Here is a 19,863-nt window from a genome sequence, read left to right as displayed (position 1 = left end):
ACGGAGCTGCTGGAGAAAGGTGAGCGACCAGAGGTCATGGTCCACAATGGTAACAATGACTTGGGTAGAAAGGAGGATGACGCCCTAAGAGCAGATTTCAGGAAGCTAGAAAGAGACTGAAATGCAGGAACTCCAAAGCAGTAATGTCAGGATTACTCCCAAACCCACATACTGGTGAGCATTGAAACAGGTGAAGTAGCAGGTGAACATGTGGCTGGGAAACTGGTGCAGGAGAAAGGCCACAGATTTCTAAGGAAGGTAGGAACAGGACAAAATATATGGATTACATTTTAGCAGAACCACATCTACCATCCTCACTCATTAGTGCTGTTAGGGAAGGTTTAAACCAGATAAGCAAAGGGAGGTACAAATTTGAAAGAAATATGGTTAAAAGGCAGTAGAAAAATAGAAATCAAAAACAGAGGGCAGACAAAGCACAGCCAAACATCAAATAGGATCAGAGAATAATGAACAGAATAGAGAACAATGTTCAAAATGCAGTATGTAGGCACTCTGAGTGTAAGGTTCATAAAAAAAGGTTGGTTAATCGAATGCACAAATTGAGATAAATGGATATAAACTAATTGTCATCAGAGAGATACGGCTATATGGCATTTAGAAGAGAGATAGGCGGAAAGGAAAATGTGGCAGACCTGGGCCGGCATGGTGTCTCAGTGGTTAGCACTGCTGTCTCACAGCGCCAGGGACCCAGGTTCAATTCCTGCCTCAGGCAACTGTCTGTGTAGAGTTTGCACGTTCTCCCCGTGTCTGCGTGGGTTTCCTCCGGGTGCTCCGGTTTTCTCCCACAGTCCAAAGATGTGCCGGTTAGGTGAATTGGCCACAGTAAATTGCCCTTAGTGTTAGGTGCCTTAGTCAGGGGTAAATGCAAGGGAATGGGTCTGGGTGGGTTGCTCTTCAGAGGGTTGGTGTGGACTTGTTGGGCCAAAGGGCCTGTTTCCACACTGTAGGGAATCTAAAATCTAATTTCTTCATAACATTTAACAAGGGACGAGATCTGCTAATTGCTTAAATCTAATTAGAATCAAAATTTTAGATCAGTTTGGATAGAGCTAAGAAACACCAAAGGGCAGCAAAATTAATAGGAGTTGTTTTCAGGCCACCAGACTGTAGTAATGTTGGGCAAAGTACAGGGTGAATACTCAGAGAGAATATAAACAGTGTCATTCAATAATAATGGTCAACTGCAGTTTACACTTAAACTGGGTTAACCAAATTAGCACTCACATTATGGAGGATGAATTCCTGGAGTGTGTACAAGATAGATTTCTGGAGCATTATGTTTCGGAGCCAGAAAAGGACCAGGCTTTATGGATTTAGTGTTTTGTAATGACAGCAGGCTAATAAACAAACTGCTCAAAACAAGCCTTTGGCAAATAGTAACTACAACACAGTAGAATGTTGCACTAAGTTTTAATTCTGAAACCAAGGTCTTAAATGTGCAGAAATGAAATTATGAACGTAAAGGGGAAACTTACTATGGCAGATTGGGAAATTGAAAGATTTGATGGTTGGCAGGCAATGGCCAGTACTTGAAGAAATACTTCACACTCTACAACAGATGTCGATTCCTCTGGGGCACAAATATGCAAAAGCAAAGGTGAATCAACTCTGGTCAGCAATCAGTTATGTATATAATCAAAGAAGTGAATAATGAGAATGCCAGATCAAGAGATAAGGCTGAGGATTGGAAACAATTCACAACACAGTAAAGTCCAAAAATCTGATTAAAAAACAAGGAGAATATTAATGCAAGCTAACAAAAACAAAAACAAAGGAAGATTATCAAAGCTTCTTTAGGTATATGAAAAGAAAAATTAGCTATGACAGAAGTGGGCCTCTTCAGGTGAGATACAACAGAAATTACTGCGGTGAACACAGAAACAGCAGAGAAACTAAACAGTTATCTTATGTCTATCTTCATGGAGGAAGATACAGAAAATCTCTCAAAAATATTTGCAGACTTAGTGGAGAACATCCTTTTAATTCATCAGATTTATATGTAGAAAAAGGTAGCACTTCAAACGTTAACTAGATTAAAGGCTGACTAATTCCCTGGACCCAATGAGCTCCATCCCAGAGTGATCAAAGAGGTGACAACAGAGACTGTGGAAGTATTGGTGGTTATGTTCAAAACTATTGATTCTGTTAAGGTTCCTGCAAATTGGAAAGTAGCCAATGTAATCCCACTACAAAAGAAGAGGGAAATGTTAAAATCTGTTATATAGGATGTGATCATTTATCATTTAGAAAAAATTGGTTAAACTGGACAGAATCAACATGGATTAAAAAAGGAAATCCTGTTTGACAAACTTGCTCAGAGTTTTTTAATGTTATTTGTAACAGACAAAGGCAACCAGCAGATGTGATTAGATTAGATTACTTACAGTGTGGAAACAGGCCCTTTGGCCCAACAAGTCCACACCGACCCGCCGAAGCGCAACCCACCCATACCCCTACAACCTAACACTACAGGCAATTTAGCATGGCCAATTCACCTGACCTGCACATCTTTGGACTGTGGGAGGAAGACGGAGCACCCAGAGGAAACCCACGCAGACACGGGGAGAATGTGCAAACTCCACACAGTCAGTCGCCTGAGTCGGGAATTGAACCCGGGTCTCTAGCGCTGTGAGGCAGCAGTGCTAACCACTGTGCCACCGTGCCGCCCAGAATGATTCACAAACAAATGATGTAAGAGAATGTTCATAGGTTTTTGATAAGGCTCAAATGGAAAGTTAGCAAATAAATTACAATGCATGGGACTGGGGGAATATACTGGCACCAACTGAGAACTGGTTAGCGGGTAGAAAGCAGAGAAACAGATCAGTGTCAGGTTGGCAGGCTGATACTAGTGGCTACCCCTGGGCTCAGTGCTACAGCCACAACATCAATGATTTCAATGTGGGGCATTATTGTCATGTTTCCAAAATCATGATGACCCTAAGCTGGCTGGGAATATCCGTGGTGAAGAGGGGGTGAGGAGGCTTTCGGAGAATTTAAACAGGTATGTGAAGGGCAACAAAATGCTAAAGGGAATATAATGTGAATATATGAAGTTATCCACTTTGGTGTAAAAAACAGAAAAGGAGAATATATCTGAAAAGGTGCGAGATTGGGAAGTGCAGATGGACCAGGTTGTCTTTGCTCACATGTAGGTCCAGTATGTAACTGAACAGGCAAGTGACATGTTGGGGGCTTTACCAGAACGAACTTTGAGTGGGGAGTAAGGACATCTTGCTGCAGGGTATGAAGGCTTCACATTGTGTTTTGTGGACAATATGATCTTCTTATCCATGGAAGGATATACCTTGCCAGAGAAGGAGGGCAACAAAAGTTCACCATATTAATCCCTGATATTGTCTAATGCAGACAGACTGTGGGAACTGGGCCTGTATTCACTGAAGTTTTAAAGAATGAGAGGTGATTTCAAAACACTTACAGGGCTTGACAAGGTGGATGTGGATTGAATGTTTCCCCAGTTGGTGAGTCTAGAACCAGGGGACATAGCTTCAGGATAGCAGGCTGGGGTGCATTTAGGATTGAGCAAAGGAGGAATTTCTTCATTCAGTGGGTGGCAAATCTTTGGAATTTGTTACCCAGAGGGCTGGAGTATCACCACTACCATTTCAGCCAGTGAAACCCACTTTGAATCAAGTAATTTTTTTTTAATTGAGCACATACAAGACTGAAACCGAGGGCAGGGCACTGACTGAAAGACAGATAAGATATCTCTAATTGAAGCACAAACTCACATCAGCTGGTCAGTGACTACCTCCCCTTTTCTACAACTGACAGAAAATGAAGATGCTCACCTCCATTTAAATGCTGGACGGAAGGATTCGAGCAGAGTGGTGGAGCTTGGGCTAATCAGTGTATAAAAGACAGTATAAAAATAGCACAATCACTTGTGTGGTGCAGCTCGGATTATCAGAGGGGATTTCCTGTCTGTGTAGTGGGACAGAGCAGCACTCCCACAGGATGTACCTTTTCTATAAACCCAACCTCAACACTATATACTTTCACCCAAATCAGAGAAAAAGATTCAGCAACAGACATGAGGCCACAAACACCCACCCAACACGTGACCATGAGTATTGATCACACGACTCTTTCGAGAGACAAAATACAACAATGCTCATCTGATAGGTCACACCAGAGCTCAGCCCAGAAAGGATCAGGCTGGCTGAGAACCCAAGGTTGGGGTAAAAATGGGGAGACTAGACTAAGACAATGTGCAGCAGGCATGGACATGAGGATCTAAGCTCAGTAACAAAATGACAAACAGGAGGGACAGCTAACGAGCCCATTCACAAACCAATAAGTCCCAAACTGGACAGGTTAGGCTGACACTTGGGAGTTCAGGTGATTGAGAGATGATTCTCAGGTCCTGGGATAGCCTGACACAGTAGATACTGTTACTCAGTGGTTAGCAGTGCTGCCTCGGCGCCAGGGACCTGGGTTCGATTCCAGCCTCAGGCGACTGTGTGGAATTTGCACATTCTCCCCGTGTCTGTGTGGGTTTCTCCAGATGCTCCAGTTTCCTCCCACAATCCAAAGATCTGCAGGTTGGGTGAATTGGCCACGCTAAATTGTCCATAGTGTTCAGGGATGTGTAGGCGATGTGCATTAGTTAGGGGTAAATGTAGAGTAATAGGGGTAGGGGAATGGGTCTGGATGTGTTATTCTTCGGAAGCTCGGTGGGGACTTAGTCAGAGAGTCCTAGAGATGTACACCATGGAAACAGACTGTTTGGTCCAGCTTGTCCATGCTGACCAGATATCCCAACCCAATCTAGTCCCACCTCCCAGCACTTGGGCTTTATCCTTCCGAAATTATTCCTATTCATGTACCCATCCAGATGCCTTTTAAATGTTGTAATTGTACCAGCCTCCTCCACTTCCTCTGGCAGCTCATTCCATACACGCACCACCCTCTGCGTGAAAAAGTTGCCATTTACGTCCCCTTTATATCTTTCCCCACTCACCCTAAACCTATGCCCTCTAGTTCTGGACTCCTCCACCCCAAGGAAAAGACTTTGCCCATTTACTCCATCCATGCCCCTCATGATTTTATAAACCTCCAAAAGGTCACCCCTCAGCATCCAACGCTCCAGGGAAACAGCCCCAGGCTGTTCAGCCTCTCCCTCTCGCTCAAATCCTCCAGCCCTGGCAACATCCTTGTAAATCTTTTCTGAACCCTTTCAAGTTTCACAACATCTTTCCGATGGGAAGGAGACCAGAATTGCACGCAATATTCCAACAGTGGCCTAACCAATGTCCTGTACAGCCGCAACATGACCTCCCAACTCCTGTACTCAATACTCTGACCAGTATTGAGTGTGGGTGGGGGGGGGGCAGTGTAGGGGTGGGTGCGGGCAGGCAGTGTGGGGGTTTGGGGTGGGAGGGCAGTGTGGGGGTGGGTGCAGGCAGGCAGTATGGGGTGTAGGGTGGGTGTGGGGGTGTGGGTAATAATAGATAACAGACAATAGGTGCAGGAGTAGGCCATTCAGCCCTTCGAGCCTGCACCACCATTCAATATGATCATGGCTGATCATCCTCAATCAGTATCCTGTTCCTGCCTTATCTCCATAACCCTCGATTCCACTATCCTTGAGAGCTCCATCCAACTCTTTCTTAAATGAATCCAGAGACTGGGCCTCCACTGCCCTCTGGGGCAGAGCATTCCACACAGCCACCACTCTCTGGGTGAAGAAGTTTCTCCTCATCTCTGTCCTAAATGGTCTACCCCGTATTTTTAAGCTGTGTCCTCTGGTTCGGCACTCACCCATCAGCGGAAACATGTTTCCTGCCTCCAGAGTGTTCAATCCTTTAATAATCTTATATGCCTCAATCAGATCCCCGCTCAGTCTTCGAAACTCAAGGCTATACAAGCCCAGTCGCTCCAGTCTTTCAGCGTAAGGTAGTCCCGCCATTCCAGGAATTGACCTCGTGAACCTACGCTGCACTCCCTCAATAGCCAGAATGTCTTTCCTCAAATTCAGAGACCAGAGCTGCACACAGTACTCTAGGTGTGGTCTCACCAGGGCCCTGTACAGCTGCAGAAGAACCTCTTTGCTTCATTCTCAATCCCTCTTGTTATGAAGGCCAGCATGCTATTAGCCTTCTTCACTACCTGCTGTACCTGCATGCTTGCCTTCATTGACTGGTGTACAAGAACACCCAGATCTCTCTGTACTGCCCCTGTACTACTCCATTTAGGTAGTAATCTGCCTTCCTGTTCTTGCCACTAAAGTGGATAACCGTACATTTATCCACATTAAACTGCATCTGACCACTCACCTAACTTGTCTAGGTCACCCTGTAATCTCTTAACATCCTCCTCACATTTCACCCTGCCACCCAACTTAGTATCATCAGCAAATTTGCTAATGTTATTACTAATACCATCTTCTATATCATTAACATATATTGTAAAAAGCTGCGGTCCCAGTACTGATCCTTGCGGTACCCCACTGGTCACTGCCTGCCATTCTGAAAGGGAGCCGTTTATCACTACTCTTTGTTTCCTATCAGCCAACCAACTTTCAATCCAAGTTAGTACTTTGCCCCCAATACCATGCGCCCTAATTTTGCTCACTAACCTCCTATGTGGGACTTTATCAAAAGCTTTCTGAAAGTCCAGGTACACTACATCTACTGGATCTCCCTCGTCCATCTTCAGAGTTACATCCTCAAAATATTCCAGAAGATTAGTCAAGCATGATTTCCCCTTCATAAATCCATGCTGACTCTGACCTATCCTGTTACTACTATCCAGATGTGTCGTAATTTCATCCTTTATAATAGACTCCAGCATCTTTCCCACCACTGAGGTCAGACTAACTAGTCTATAATTTCCTGCTTTCTCTCTCCCACCTTTCTTAAAGAGTGGTACAACATTAGCCACCCTCCAATCCTCAGGAACCGACCCCGAATCTATCGAACTCTGGAGAATAATCACCAACGCATCCACGATTTCTCGAGCCACCTCCTTCAGTACCCTGGGATGTAGACCATTAGGCCCCGGGGACTTATCAACCTTCAGACCTAACAGTCTCTCCAACACCAATTCCTGGCAAATATAAATTCCCTTCAGTTCAGGTCCTTCAGCCACTGTTACCTCAGGGAGATTGCTTGTGTCTTCCCCAGTGAACACAGATCTGAAGTACCAATTCAATTCTTCTGCCATTTCTTTGTTCCTAGTAATATATTCCCCTGTTTCTGTCTTCAAGGGCCCAATTTTAGTCTTAACCATTTTTTTTGCCTTTCACATACCTAAAAAAGCTTTTACTATCCTCCTTTATATTATTGCTGGAAATGTGTTGCTGGAAAAGCGCAGCAGGTCAGGCAGCATCCAGGGAACAGGAGAATCGACGTTTCGGGCATAAGCCCTTCTCCTGTTCCCTGGATACTGCCTGACCTGCTGCGCTTTTCCAGCAACACATTTCCAGCCCTGATCTCCAGCATCTGCAGACCTCACTTTCTCCTTTATATTATTGGCCAGTTTACCTTCGTACCTCATTTTTTCTCTGCGTATTTCCTTCTTAGTAATCCTCTGTTGTTCTTTAAAAGCTTCCCAGTCCTCCGTTTTCCCACTTATCTTTGCTACGTTATACATTTTCTCTTTTAACTTTATATGTTTCTTTACTTCCCTCATCAGCCACGGCCGCCCATGCCTCCTCCTAGGATCTTTCTTCCTTTTTGGAATGAACTGATCCTGCAACTTCTGCATTATACCCAGAAATATCCTCCACGGTCATCCCTGCTAAGGTATTGCACCATTGAACTTTGGCCAGCTCCTCCCTCATAGCTCCATAGTTCCCTTTATTCAACAGAAATATTGTCACTTCCGACTGTACCCTCTCCCTCTCAAATTGCAGATTGAAGCTTATGGTCACTACTTCCCAATGGCTCCTTCACTTCGAGGTCTCTAACCAATTCTGGTTCGTTGCATAACACCAGAACCAGAATTGCCTTCTCCCTGGTCGGCTCCAGCACCAGTTGTTCGAAGAATCCATCTCTGAGGCACTCCTCAAGTCTCTTTCTTGAGGTCCAATACCATCCTGATTCTCCCAATCTACCTGCATGTTGAAAATCCCCCATAACAACTGTAGTGACATCTTTGCGACAGGCCAGTTTCAGCTCCTGATTTAACTTACATCCGACATCCAGACTACTGTTTGGGGGCCTGTAGATAACTCCTAAGAGGGTCTTTTTACCCTTAGAATTTCTCAGCTCTATCCACACTGACTCTACATCCCCTGACTCTAGGTCCCCCCGCGCAAGGGACTGAATATCATCCTTTACCAACAGGGCCACCCCACCCCCTCTGCCCGTCAGTCTGTCCTTACGATAGCACGTGTATCCTTGAATATTCATTTCCCAGGCCCTGTCCACTTGAAGCCACGTCTCAGATATCCCCACAATATCGGATCTGCCAATTTCCAAAAGAGCCTCAAGCTCATCCATCTTATTTCTAACGCTTCGTGCATTCATGTATAGTATTTTTAATTTGTTACTCCCCTCACCCTTCCCATCAACTCCTTTTACACTCAACCTTACACCATGATCCCTTTTTGAGTTTTCTGCCTCATTGATACAGTTGTCTTTCTTTTGGTGGGGGGGTGGTGATGGGGGGTGGGGTTGTAGGGTGAAGGGTGGGTGTGGGGGTGTGTGGGGTGTGTGTGTGGGGGGGGTGTGTGGGGGGGGTGTGGGGGGGGGGTGTGGGGGTGTGTGGGGGGTGGGGGTGTGGGGGGGGGTGTGTGTGGGGGGGTGTGTGTGGGGGGGGTGTGTGTGGGGGGGGTGTGTGTGGGGGGGGTGTGTGTGGGGGGGGTGTGTGTGGGGGGGGGGTGTGTGGGGGGGGTGTGTGGGGGGGGGGGTGTGTGGGGGGGGTGGGGGGGTGAGTGTGGGGGGCTGAGTGTGGGGGGGGGTGTGGGGGGGGGCGTGGGGGGGGTGAGTGTGGGGAGGGTGTGGGGGGGGTGAGTGTGGGGGGGGTGAGTGTGGGGGGGGTGAGTGTGGGGGGGGTGAGTGTGGGGGGGGTGAGTGTGGGGGGTGGGGGTGGGTGTGGGTGGGGGTGGGGGGGGTGGGGGTGGGTGTGGGTGGGGGTGGGGGGGGTGGGTGGGGGTGGGGGGGGTGGGTGGGGGTGGGGGGGGTGGGTGTGGGGGGGGTGGGGGGTGGGGGGGTGTAGTCTCTGCCCGCGGACGGTTGTGTTCCGGTGTCTGAGGCGGTAACTCGGGGCTGGGCGGGTCGGGGGGGGGGGGGTGTGTGGGGGGGGGTGTGTGGGGGTGTGTGGGGGGGGGTGTGTGTGGGGAGGGTGTGTGTGGGGGGGATGCGGGGGTGTGTGTGTGGGGGTGTGTATGGGGGGGGTGTGTGGGGGGGGTGTGGAGGACGGTGGGGGGGGTGAGTGTGGGGGGGGTGAGTGTGGGGGTGGGTGTGGGGGTGGGGGGGGTGAGTGTGGGGGGGGTGAGTGTGGGGGGTGTGGTGGGTGGGGGTGTGGGGGGGGTGTGGGGGGGGTGTGGGGGGGGTGTGGGGGGTGGGTGGGGGTGGGGGGGGTGGGGGGGGGTGGGTGGGGGTGGGGGGTGTGTGGTGGGGGGTGTGGGGGGGGTGGGGGGGGTGGGTGGGGGTGGGGGTAGTCTCTGCCCGCGGACGGTTGTGTTCCGGTGTCTGAGGCGGTAACTCGGGGCTGGGCGGGTCGGGGGGGGGGGGGTGCTCCCTCGCGACAGCGGCTCTCGTTTCGGTTTAAACCCGGGTTCGGCTGCGCTCCGCACTCACCATCGGACGGCGGCCCCGCGCGATTGCCCCATCACCAAAGGCGAGTCTCTCCGTCAGGAACCACAGGCCGAGGCTGCGCCCGCAGCTAGGCCAGGCCGCGCCCCCTGCCTGCGGCCCCGCCCCTTCCATCGGGCCCCGCCCCCTGCCTGCGGCCCCGCCCCCTGCCTGCGGCCCCGCCCCCTGTCCGTGATCCCGCCCCCTGCCATCGGGCCCCGCCCCTTCCCTCGGGCCCCGCCCTTCCCTCGGGCCCCGCCCCTTCCCTCGGGCCCCGCCCCTTCCCTCGGGCCCCGCCCCTTCCCTCGGGCCCCGCCCCTTCCCTCGGGCCCCGCCCCCACCCTCTCCAGCTGCGGTGAACTCTGACCTGAGCCTCCCAAAACTCTTTTGTGTTTCACATTTTCGAAGTTGTTTCCCATTTAGTCATTGTTTCCGCCTCCATTCTTTCAGCCGAAGTACATCACCTCAAGTCCCCGCCTTGGACTCCATCTGCCACATGGTCACTCTCCTTCCCTGTGCACAGCCCAGCACCAGCCCAGCACCACCTGCCCATCCACCTGCCCATCCACCTGCCCATCCACCTGTCTTTGTGCCATCTGCAAATTTACCAACAATGCCCTCAGTTCCTTTATCCAGATCGTTATGGTCCCAACACTGACCCCTGTGGAACTCCACTAGTCACCGTCTGCCATCCTGGAAAACAGCCCTTTGTCCGCACTCTGTTTTCTGCCGATCAACAAATCCTTTAACGTTACCAGCACTTTGCTCCAAAAGCGCCATGCGCTCTTATCTTATTTTCAGCCTCCCGTGTGACACCTTATCAAATGCCTTCTAGAAATCCAAATAGATAGAGTCATAGAGATGTACAACATGAAAACAGACCCTTTGGTCCAACCCGTCCATGCCGACCAGATATCCCAACCCAATCTAGTCCACTTGCCAGCATCCGGCCCATACCCTTCCTATTCATATACCCATCCAAATGCCTCTTAAATGTTGCAATTGTACCAGCCTCCACCACTTCCTCTGGCAGTTCATTCCATACACTTACCACCCTCTGGCAGTTCATTCCATACACTTACCACCCTCTGCATGTAAAAGTTGCCCCTTAGGTCTCTTTTATATCTTTCCCCTCTCACCTAAACCTATGCCATCTAGTTCTGGACTCCCCCACCCCAGGGAAAAGACTTTGCCTATTTATCCTATCCATGCTCCTCATAATTTTGTAAACCTCTACAAGGTCACCCATCAGCCTCCGATGCTCCAGGGAAAACAGCCCCAGCCTGTTCAGCCTCTCCCTGTAGCTCAAATCCTCCAACCCTGGCAACATCCTTGTAAATCTTTTCTGAACCCTTTCAAGTTTCACAACATCTTTCCGATAGGAAGGAGACCAGAGTTGCACGCAATATTCCAACAGTGGTCTAACCAATGTCCTGTACAGCCGCAACATGACCTCCCAACTCCTGTACTCAATACTCTGACCAATAAAGGAAAGCATACCAAACGCCTTCTTCATTATCCTATCTACCTGCGACTCCACTTTCAAGGAGCGATGAACTTGCACTCCAAGGTCTCTTTGTTCAGCAACACTCCCTCAGACCTTACCATTAAGTGTATAAATCCTGGTAAGATTTGCTTTCCCAAAATGCAGCACCTTGCATTTATCTGAATTAAACTCCATCTGCCACTTCTCAGCCCATTGGCTCATCTGATCAAGATCCTTTTGTAATCTGAGGTAACCTTCTTCGCTGTCCACCACACCTCCAATCTGCAAACTTCCTAACTATACCTCTTATGCTCGCATCCAAAACATTTATGTAAATGATAAAAAGTAGAGGACCCAGCACCGATCCTTGTGGCACTCCACTGGTCACAGGCCTCCAGTCTGAAAAACAACCCTCCATCACCACCCCCTGTCTTCTCCTTTGAGCCAGTTCTATATCCAAATGATTAGTTCTCCCTTATTCCATGAGATTGAACCTTGCTAATCAGTCTCCCATGGAAACCTTGTCGAACGCCTTACTAAAGTCGATATAGATCGCATCTACCGCTCTGCCCTCATCAATCCTCTTTGTTACTTCTTCAAAAAACTCAATCAAGTTTGTGAGACATGATTTCCCACGCACAAAGCCATGTTGACTATCCCTTATCAGTCCTTGCCTTTCCAAATACATGTACATTCTGTCCCTCAGGATTCCCTCCAAAAACTTGCCCACCACCGACGTCAGACTCACTGGTCTATAGATCCCTGGCTTGTCCTTACCACTCTTCATTTGCCAACCTCCAGTTTTCCGGCACCTCACCTGTGACTATTGATGATACAAATATCTCAGCAAGAGGCCCAGCAATCACTTCTCTAGCTTCCCACAGAGTTCCAGGGTACACCTGATCAGGTCCTGGTGATTTATCCACCTTTATGCGTTTCAAGACATCCAACACTTCCTCCTCTGTAATATGGACATTTTTCAAGATGTCACCATCCATTTCCCTACATTCGATATCTTCCATACCCTTTTCCACAGTAAATACTGATGCAAAATACTCATTTAGTATCTCCCCTATTTTCTGCGGCTCCACACAAAGGCCGCCTTGCTGATCTTTGAGGGGCCCTATTCTCTCCCGAGTTACCCTTTTTTTTCTTTATGTATTTGTAAAAACTTTTTGGATTCTCCTTAAATTCTAGTTGCCAAAGCTATCTCATGTCCCCGTTTTGCCCTCCTGATTTCCCTCTAAAGTAGACTCCTACTGCCTTTATACTCTTCTAAGGATTCACTCAATCTATCCTGTCTATGCCTTACATATTCTTCCTTCTTTTTCTTAACCAAACTCTCAATTTCTTTAGTCATCCAGCATTCCCTATACCTACTAGCCTTCCCTTTCACCCTGACAGGAATATACTTTCTCTGGATTCTTGTTATCTCATTTCTGAAGGCTTCCCATTTCCAGCCATCCCTTTACTTGCGAACATTTGCCCCCAATCAGCTTTCGAAAGTTTTTGTCTAATACCATCAAAATCAGCCTTTCTCCAATTTAGAACTTCAACTTTTAGATCTGGTCTATCCTTTTCCATCTTTATTTTAAATCTAATAGAATTATGGTCGTTGGCCCCAAAGTGCTCCCCCACTGACACCTCAGTCACCTGCCCTGCCTCATTTCCCAAGAGTAGGTCAACTTTTGCACCTTCTCTAGTAAATACATCCACATACTGAATCAGAAAACTGTCTTGTACACACTTAACAAACTCCTCTCCATCTAAGCCCTTAACACTATGGCAGTCCCAGTCTATGTTTGGAAAGTTAAAATCCCCTACCATAACTCCCCTATTATTCTTACAGATAGCTGAGATCGCCTTACAAGTTTGTTTCTCAATTTCCCTCTGACGATTGGGAGGTCTATAATACAATCCCAATAAGGTGATCATCCCTTTCTTATTTCTCAGTTCCACCCAAATAACTTCCCTGGATGTATTTCCGGGAATATCCTCCCTCAGCACAGTTGTAATGCTATCCTTTATCAAAAATGCCACTCCCCCTCCTCTCTTGCCTCCCTTTCTATCCTTCCTGTAGCATTTGTATCCTGGAACATTAAGCTGCCAGTCCTGCCCATCCCTGAGCCATGTTTCTGTAATTGCTATGATATCCCAGTCCCATATTCCTAACCATGCCCTGAGTTTATCTGCCTTCCCTGTTAGGCCCCTTGCATTGAAATAAATGCAGTTCAATTTATTAGTCCTACCTTGTCCCTGCCTGCCCTGACTGTTTGACTCACTTCTGTTCTCAGCTGTACCAGTTTCAGATCGATCTCTTTCCTCACTATCTCCCTGGGTCCCACCCCCCCCCACCACCTTACTAGTTTAAATCCTCCCAAGCAGTTCTAGCAAATTTCCCTGCCAGTATATTAGTCCCCTTCCAATTTAGGTGCAATCCGTCCTTCTTGTACAGGTCACTTCTACCCCAAAAGAGATTCCAATGATCCAAAACTGTGAATCCTTCTCCCATACACCAGCTCCTCAGCCATGCATTCATCTGCTCTGTCCTCCTATTCCTGCCCTCACTAGCTCATAGCACTGGGAGTAATCCAGATATTACTACTCTCGAGGACATCCTTTTTAAATTTCTGCCTAACTCTCTGTAATCTCCCTTCAGAATCTCAACCTTTTCCCTTCCTATGTTGTTGGTTCCAATGTGGACAATGACCTCCTGCTGGCCCCTCTCCCCCCGTGAGAATATTCTGCACCCTCTCGGAGACATCCTTGATCCTGGCATCAGGGAAACAACACACCATTCTGATTTTTCGCTACTGGCCACAGAAACGTCTGTCTGTACCTCTGACAAAAGAATCCCCTAACACAATTGATCTCTTGGAAGTCGACATACCCCTCGTTGCATTAGAGCCAGTCTCAATACCAGAAACTTGGCTGTTCGTGCTACGTTCCCCTGAGAATCCATCACCCCCTACATTTTCCAAAACAGCATACCTGCTTGAAATGGGTTTATCCACAAAAGACTCCTGTACTAGCTGCCTACCTCTCTTACCTTTCCTGGAGTTAACCCATCAATGTGACTGTATCTGAGACTTTCCCCCCTTCCTATAACTGCCGTCCATCATATACTGTTGCTGTTGCAAATTCCTCATCGCTTCTAACTGTCTCTCCACCCGATCCATTCGATTTGATAAGATTCGCATCCAACAGCATTTATGACAGATATAATCCGCAGTAACCCTTAAACTCTCTTTAAACTCCCATATCTGACAAGAAGTACATATCACTCCACTAAAGGCCATTTTTGCTCCTTCACAATCTACAGACCCAGAAAGTAACACCATCTCATTCCTCTACAAACACTGCCCCAGGTTAAATTAATAGTTATGGTTCATATTTTAAGTTTAATCAAGAGACATATCTCAAAAAACATATAATCAAGAAAGAACCCGCTCTACTCACTACTGCAGATTCTCTGTAGGCCACACGTAAAACAACAACTAAAATCTGATTCTGTGCTGTGAACTTCGCCAAACAGTTCCTCCAAGATTAGTTGTGAATTTCATTGTTTGATCATTTTCCCAGATGCACTCCGATGTCCAGTGATACATGAATTCAAACAGCAAAGGCAGTAACTATGCAGGTTCTCTCTCTCTCTCCCCTGCACTGTCCTCACCATGTGCTTCCTTTGTCTGTTCTTCTCCCTTTTAAACCTGTTGTTTTGAGGTTTTTTTTTCCCCAAAGTTCCAAAACAATGCAACAGCATATAAAACAGTAATTGCTGCTCCTGGAATTTGAGGAAATCACCTGCAGCACCTAAAATACCTCAAAAAAGGAGCAGCTCTTACAGCCAGAAATGTTTCCCGTCCTCCATCTTGGATTACCCAGAATCTTCTCCCTCTTGAACTGCAAGGTGAATTCTATCATATTATGGTCACTGCCACCCCAGCAGTTCCTTTACCTTAAGCTCCATAATCAACTCTGCCTCACACATCACCAAATCTAGAATTGCCTGTTCCTGAGTGGGCTCAAACACAAGCTGCTCCAAAGAAACCATCTTGCAAATATTCCACAAATTCCTTTTCTTGGGATCCACTACCGACATAATTTTCCCAGTCCACCTGCATATTAATGTCTCTCATGATTATTGTTATCAAGTCAAGTCTCCATAGACTTAGCAGACCATAGGACTACTCTTACATTACGGAGAGACAACTGGTGGTGGTTTAACACAAAGGCCACTGTACCTCAGGTGAGGGGAGAGGTTGAGAAGCAGAGTCATGGCAACCCCAGCTGGTGCAGAGTTTGAACCCATGCTTCTTCACAAACCAACCGTCCAGCCAACTGAGCTAAACCAATCCCTGATTAATGTAATAGTACCTTTCTTACATGCCTTTTCTATCTCCAGATTTATTTTCTTCCCCAGATCCTGACTACTGCTAGGAGACCTGTACGTAACTCAGGTTATAGAAATGTGAATTCTTTCCTTCGTTCACAACTCATACAACAAGGCCAGCTCAGTCAGATATGGATAATATTTGGACTTGGTTGGCAACTGGCACATAATATTCAGGTAAAACAAGTACTAGCATGGGGCACATTGATCAGGAAATTCCCAACCAGCTTTCCTTGAACTTCGGTGGAACTGCTGTCATCACTCAGTCCCTCACGAACATCAGTCATCAGTGTAACATTTGATTTCTCTCTGCTGTGCAAGGCCACACTGTTACGCTGCAGTGTCCCTTTAAGATGACTCTGCACCTGGGAATGTTGTTCGGGAGCAGCACGTTCATTCTATACACATATGTGGCCCAATGGTAATGACAGCAGCCACACGCCCACCCGGTTTGTAAGGAACATGGGGGATCAACATGACCCAGTGCATGCAAGCTTCAGGACAAACTGCAACACACAGAGACTCTCCATCCTCGATGACCAAAAACAAGCATCATCTAGTTGTACATGGGATGGGTATACTATCAACTTAGAACATAGAACATAGAAGAATACAGCGCAGTACAGGCCCTTTGGCCCTCGATGTTGCGCCGATCCAAGCCCACCTAACCTATACTAACCCACTATCCTCCATATACCTATCCAATGCCCGCTTAAATGCCCATAAAGAGGGAGAGTCCACCACTGCTACTGGCAGGGCATTCCATGAACTTACGACTCGCTGAGTGAAGAACCTACCCCTAACTTCAGTCCTATATCTACCCCCCCTTAATTTAAAGCTATGCCCCCTTGTAATACCCGACTCCATACGCGGGAAAAGGTTCACACTGTCAACCCTATCTAACCCCCTAATCATCTTGTACACCTCAATCAAGTCACCCCTAAACCTTCTTTTCTCTAATGAAAACAGCCCCACGTGTCTCAATCTTTCCTCATACGATCTTCCTTCCATACCAGGCAACATCCTGGTAAACCTCCTCTGCACCCGTTCCAGTGCCTCCACATCCTTCCTATAGTATGGCGACCAAAACTGCACTCAATATTCCAGATGCGGCCGCACCAGAGTCTTATACAACTGCATCATGACCTCAGGACTCCGGAACTCAATTCCTCTACCAATAAAAGCCAGTACGCCATATGCCTTCCTCACTGCACTATTTACCTGGGTGGCAACTTTCAGAGATCTGTGTACATGGACACCAAGATCCCTCTGCTCATCCACACTACCAAGTATCCGACCATTAGCCCAGTACCCCATCTTTTTGTTAGTCTTCCCAAAGTGAATCACCTCACACTTAGCTACATTGAATTCCATTTGCCACCTTTCTGCCCAGTTCTGCAGCTTCTCTATATCCTGCTGTAACCTGCCACATCCTTCCTCACTGTCAACAACTCCTCCGACTTTCGTATCATCCGCAAACTTGCTCACCCAACCTTCTAACCCCTCTTCCAGGTCATTTATAAAAATGACAAACAGCAATGGTCCCAAAACAGATCCTTGCGGAACACCGCTAGTGACGGCACTCCATGAAGAAACTTTGCCATCAACTACTACCCTCTGTCTTCTTCCATCCAGCCAATTCCTAATCCAAACCTCCAACTCACCCTCAATGCCATATCTCCGTATTTTCTGCAGTAGCCTACCATGGGGAACCTTATCAAACGCCTTACTAAAATCCATATATACCACATCTACCGCTTTCCCCTCATCAACCTCCTTCGTCACCTTTTCAAAGAATTCAATAAGGTTTGTGAGGCACGACCTGCCCTTCACAAAACCATGCTGACTATCCTTGATCACATGATTCCTATCCAGATGTGCATAAATCCTATCCCTTACAATTCTCTCTAAGACTTTGCCCACAACAGAAGTGAGACTCACCGGCCTATAGTTACTAGGGTTATCCCTACTCCCCTTTTTGAACAAGGGAACCACATTTGCTATCCTCCAGTCTTCTGGCACTACTCCTGTAGACAACGAGGACATAAAAATCAAGGCCAATGGCTCTGCAATCTCCTCCCTTGCTTCCCAGAGAATCCTAGGATAAATGCCATCAGGCCCAGGGGACTTATCTATTTTCACCTTTTCCAGGATTTCCAACACCTCTTCTCTACATACCTCAAAGCCATCCATTCTACTTATTTGTGACTCAGTATTCACATCGACGACAATGCCCTGTTCCTGAGTAAATACTGAAGAAAAGTATTCATTCAGTGTCTCCCCAATCTCTTCCGCCTCCACACGCAACTTCCCACTACTATCCTTGACTGGACCTATTCCTACCCTAGTCATTCTTTTATTCCTAACATACCTATAGAAAGCCTTAGGGTTTTCCCTAATCCTACCGACTAAGGACCTTTCATGTCCCCTCCTTGCTGCTCTTAGCTCTCTCTTCAGGTCCTTCCTGGCTACCCTATAACTCTCAATCGCCCCAATTGAACCTTCACGTCTCATCTTGAGATAGGCCGCCCTCTTCCATTTAACAAGGGATTCCAATTCCTTATTAAACCACGGCTCCCTCGCACGACCCTTTCCTCCCTGCCTGACAGGTACATAATTATCAAGGACACTCAATAGTTGCTCCTTGAACAAGCTCCACATATCATTTACACTTTTGCCTTGGAGTCTACTTTTCCAAGCCACACATCCTAAGTCATGCCTCACCGCATCATAATTTCCCTGACCCCAGCTATAACTCTTGCCCTGTAGTACACACTTATCCCTCTCCATCACGAGTGTAAAAATCACCGAATTATGGTCACTATCCCCAAAGTGCTCACCTACCTCTAATTCTAACACCTGGCCTGGTTCGTTACCCAGAACCAAATCCAGTATGGCCTCACCTCTTGTTGGCCTGTCTACATATTGTGTCAGGAAACTCTCCTGCACACATTGAACAAACACTGACCCATCTAACGAACTTGAGCTATAGCTTTCCCAATCAATATCAGGAAAGTTAAAGTCCCCCATAACAACCACCCTATTACTGTCACTCATCTCCTGAATCACCTTCCCTATCCTTTCTTCAATGATTCTAGGACTATTAGGAGGCCTGTAAAAGACTCCTAACAGGGTGACCTCACCTTTCCTATTCCTAACCTCAGCCCAAACTACCTCAGATGGCAAGTCCTCATCCATCGTCCTTTCCACCACTGTAATACTATCTTTGACAAGCAATGCCACACCTCCCCCTCTTTTACCCCCACCTCTGACCCTACTAAAACATTTAAATCCTGGAACCTGCAACAGCCAATCCTGTCCCTGTTCTAGCCATGTCTCCGTAATAGCCACAACATCGAAGTCCCAGGTACCAACCCACGCTGCAAGTTCAAAACTTCTGCAACACACTTAGTCATGGAGTAAGATAGCACGGAAACAGACCTTTCGGTCCAACTCATCTGCACCAGCCAGACATCTCAATCTGACTTAATCCCATTTGTCAGCATTGGCCACGATCCCTCTGAGTTGAGAGGGTGGTGCTGGAAAAGCACAGCAGGTCAGACAGCATCCAAGGAGCAGGAAAATCGAAGTTTCGGGCAAAAACCCTTCATCAGGAATGAGGCTGGGAGCCTTGGGGGTGAAGATAAGGTAGCTAAGAGCTAAGGTAGCTGGAGGTGGGGTAATGGTGATAGATCAGAGAGGAGGGGGGAGCAGATAGGTGGGAAGGAAGATGGACAATGGGATGGGTCATTAGGACGGTGCTGAGCTGGAAGGTTGGAACTGGGGTAAGATGGGGGATGAGGAAATGAGAAAACTGGTGAAGTCCACATTGATGCCTTGGGGTTGAAGGGTCCTGAGGTGGAAGATGAGGCATTCTTCCTCCAGGCCTTGGGTGGTAGAGAGTGGCGATAGAGGCAACCCAGGACCTGCATGTCCTTGGCAGACTGGGAGGGGGAGTTAATTAGCAGTGGGGTTCATTGGTGCAGGTGTCCCAGAGATGTTCTCTGAAGCGCTCTGTGAGTAGGCATCCTGTCTCCCCAATGTAGAGGAGGCCGCATCGGGAGCAACAGATACAGTAAATGACATGTGTGGAAGCGCAGGTAAAACTTTGATGGATGTGGAAGGCTCCTTTGGGGCCTTGGACAGAGGTGGGGTGGGGGTGGGGGTGGGGGTGGGGGTGGGGGGGGCAGTGTGGGCGC

At 47.7% G+C, this 19,863-nt stretch overlaps 1 protein-coding gene across 8 annotated transcripts in view; it reads right to left on the bottom strand.

Annotated features, from left to right (window-relative positions):
• The window catches only part of LOC122548536 (retinoic acid receptor RXR-alpha-A), a 106,557-nt gene that overhangs the window by 60,206 nt on the left and 26,488 nt on the right, over positions 1 to 19,863 (bottom strand). For 2 of the 8 annotated variants that reach the window (XM_087998133.1, XM_087998139.1), the window contains exon 1: positions 9,792 to 9,822. The exons of 4 other annotated variants lie outside the window; for them this stretch is intronic. Coding sequence is in view for 1 of the 4 variants with exons in the window: in XM_087998140.1 (XP_087854266.1) it covers positions 9,792 to 9,794 (3 nt within the window). In the remaining 3 variants the exon portion in view is untranslated. Of the gene's footprint in view, positions 1 to 9,791; positions 9,899 to 19,863 lie in introns of those variants that run through there. 2 more of the 8 variants (XM_087998136.1, XM_087998140.1) reach the window with 2 other exon arrangements.

Source organism: Chiloscyllium plagiosum, unplaced genomic scaffold (genome assembly GCF_037043375.1).
Source record: "Chiloscyllium plagiosum isolate Xiang-an unplaced genomic scaffold, Cpla_swu_hap1 HiC_scaffold_21, whole genome shotgun sequence".
Lineage (NCBI taxonomy): Eukaryota > Metazoa > Chordata > Chondrichthyes > Orectolobiformes > Hemiscylliidae > Chiloscyllium > Chiloscyllium plagiosum.
This window is presented reverse-complemented; position numbering and strand designations above follow the sequence as displayed.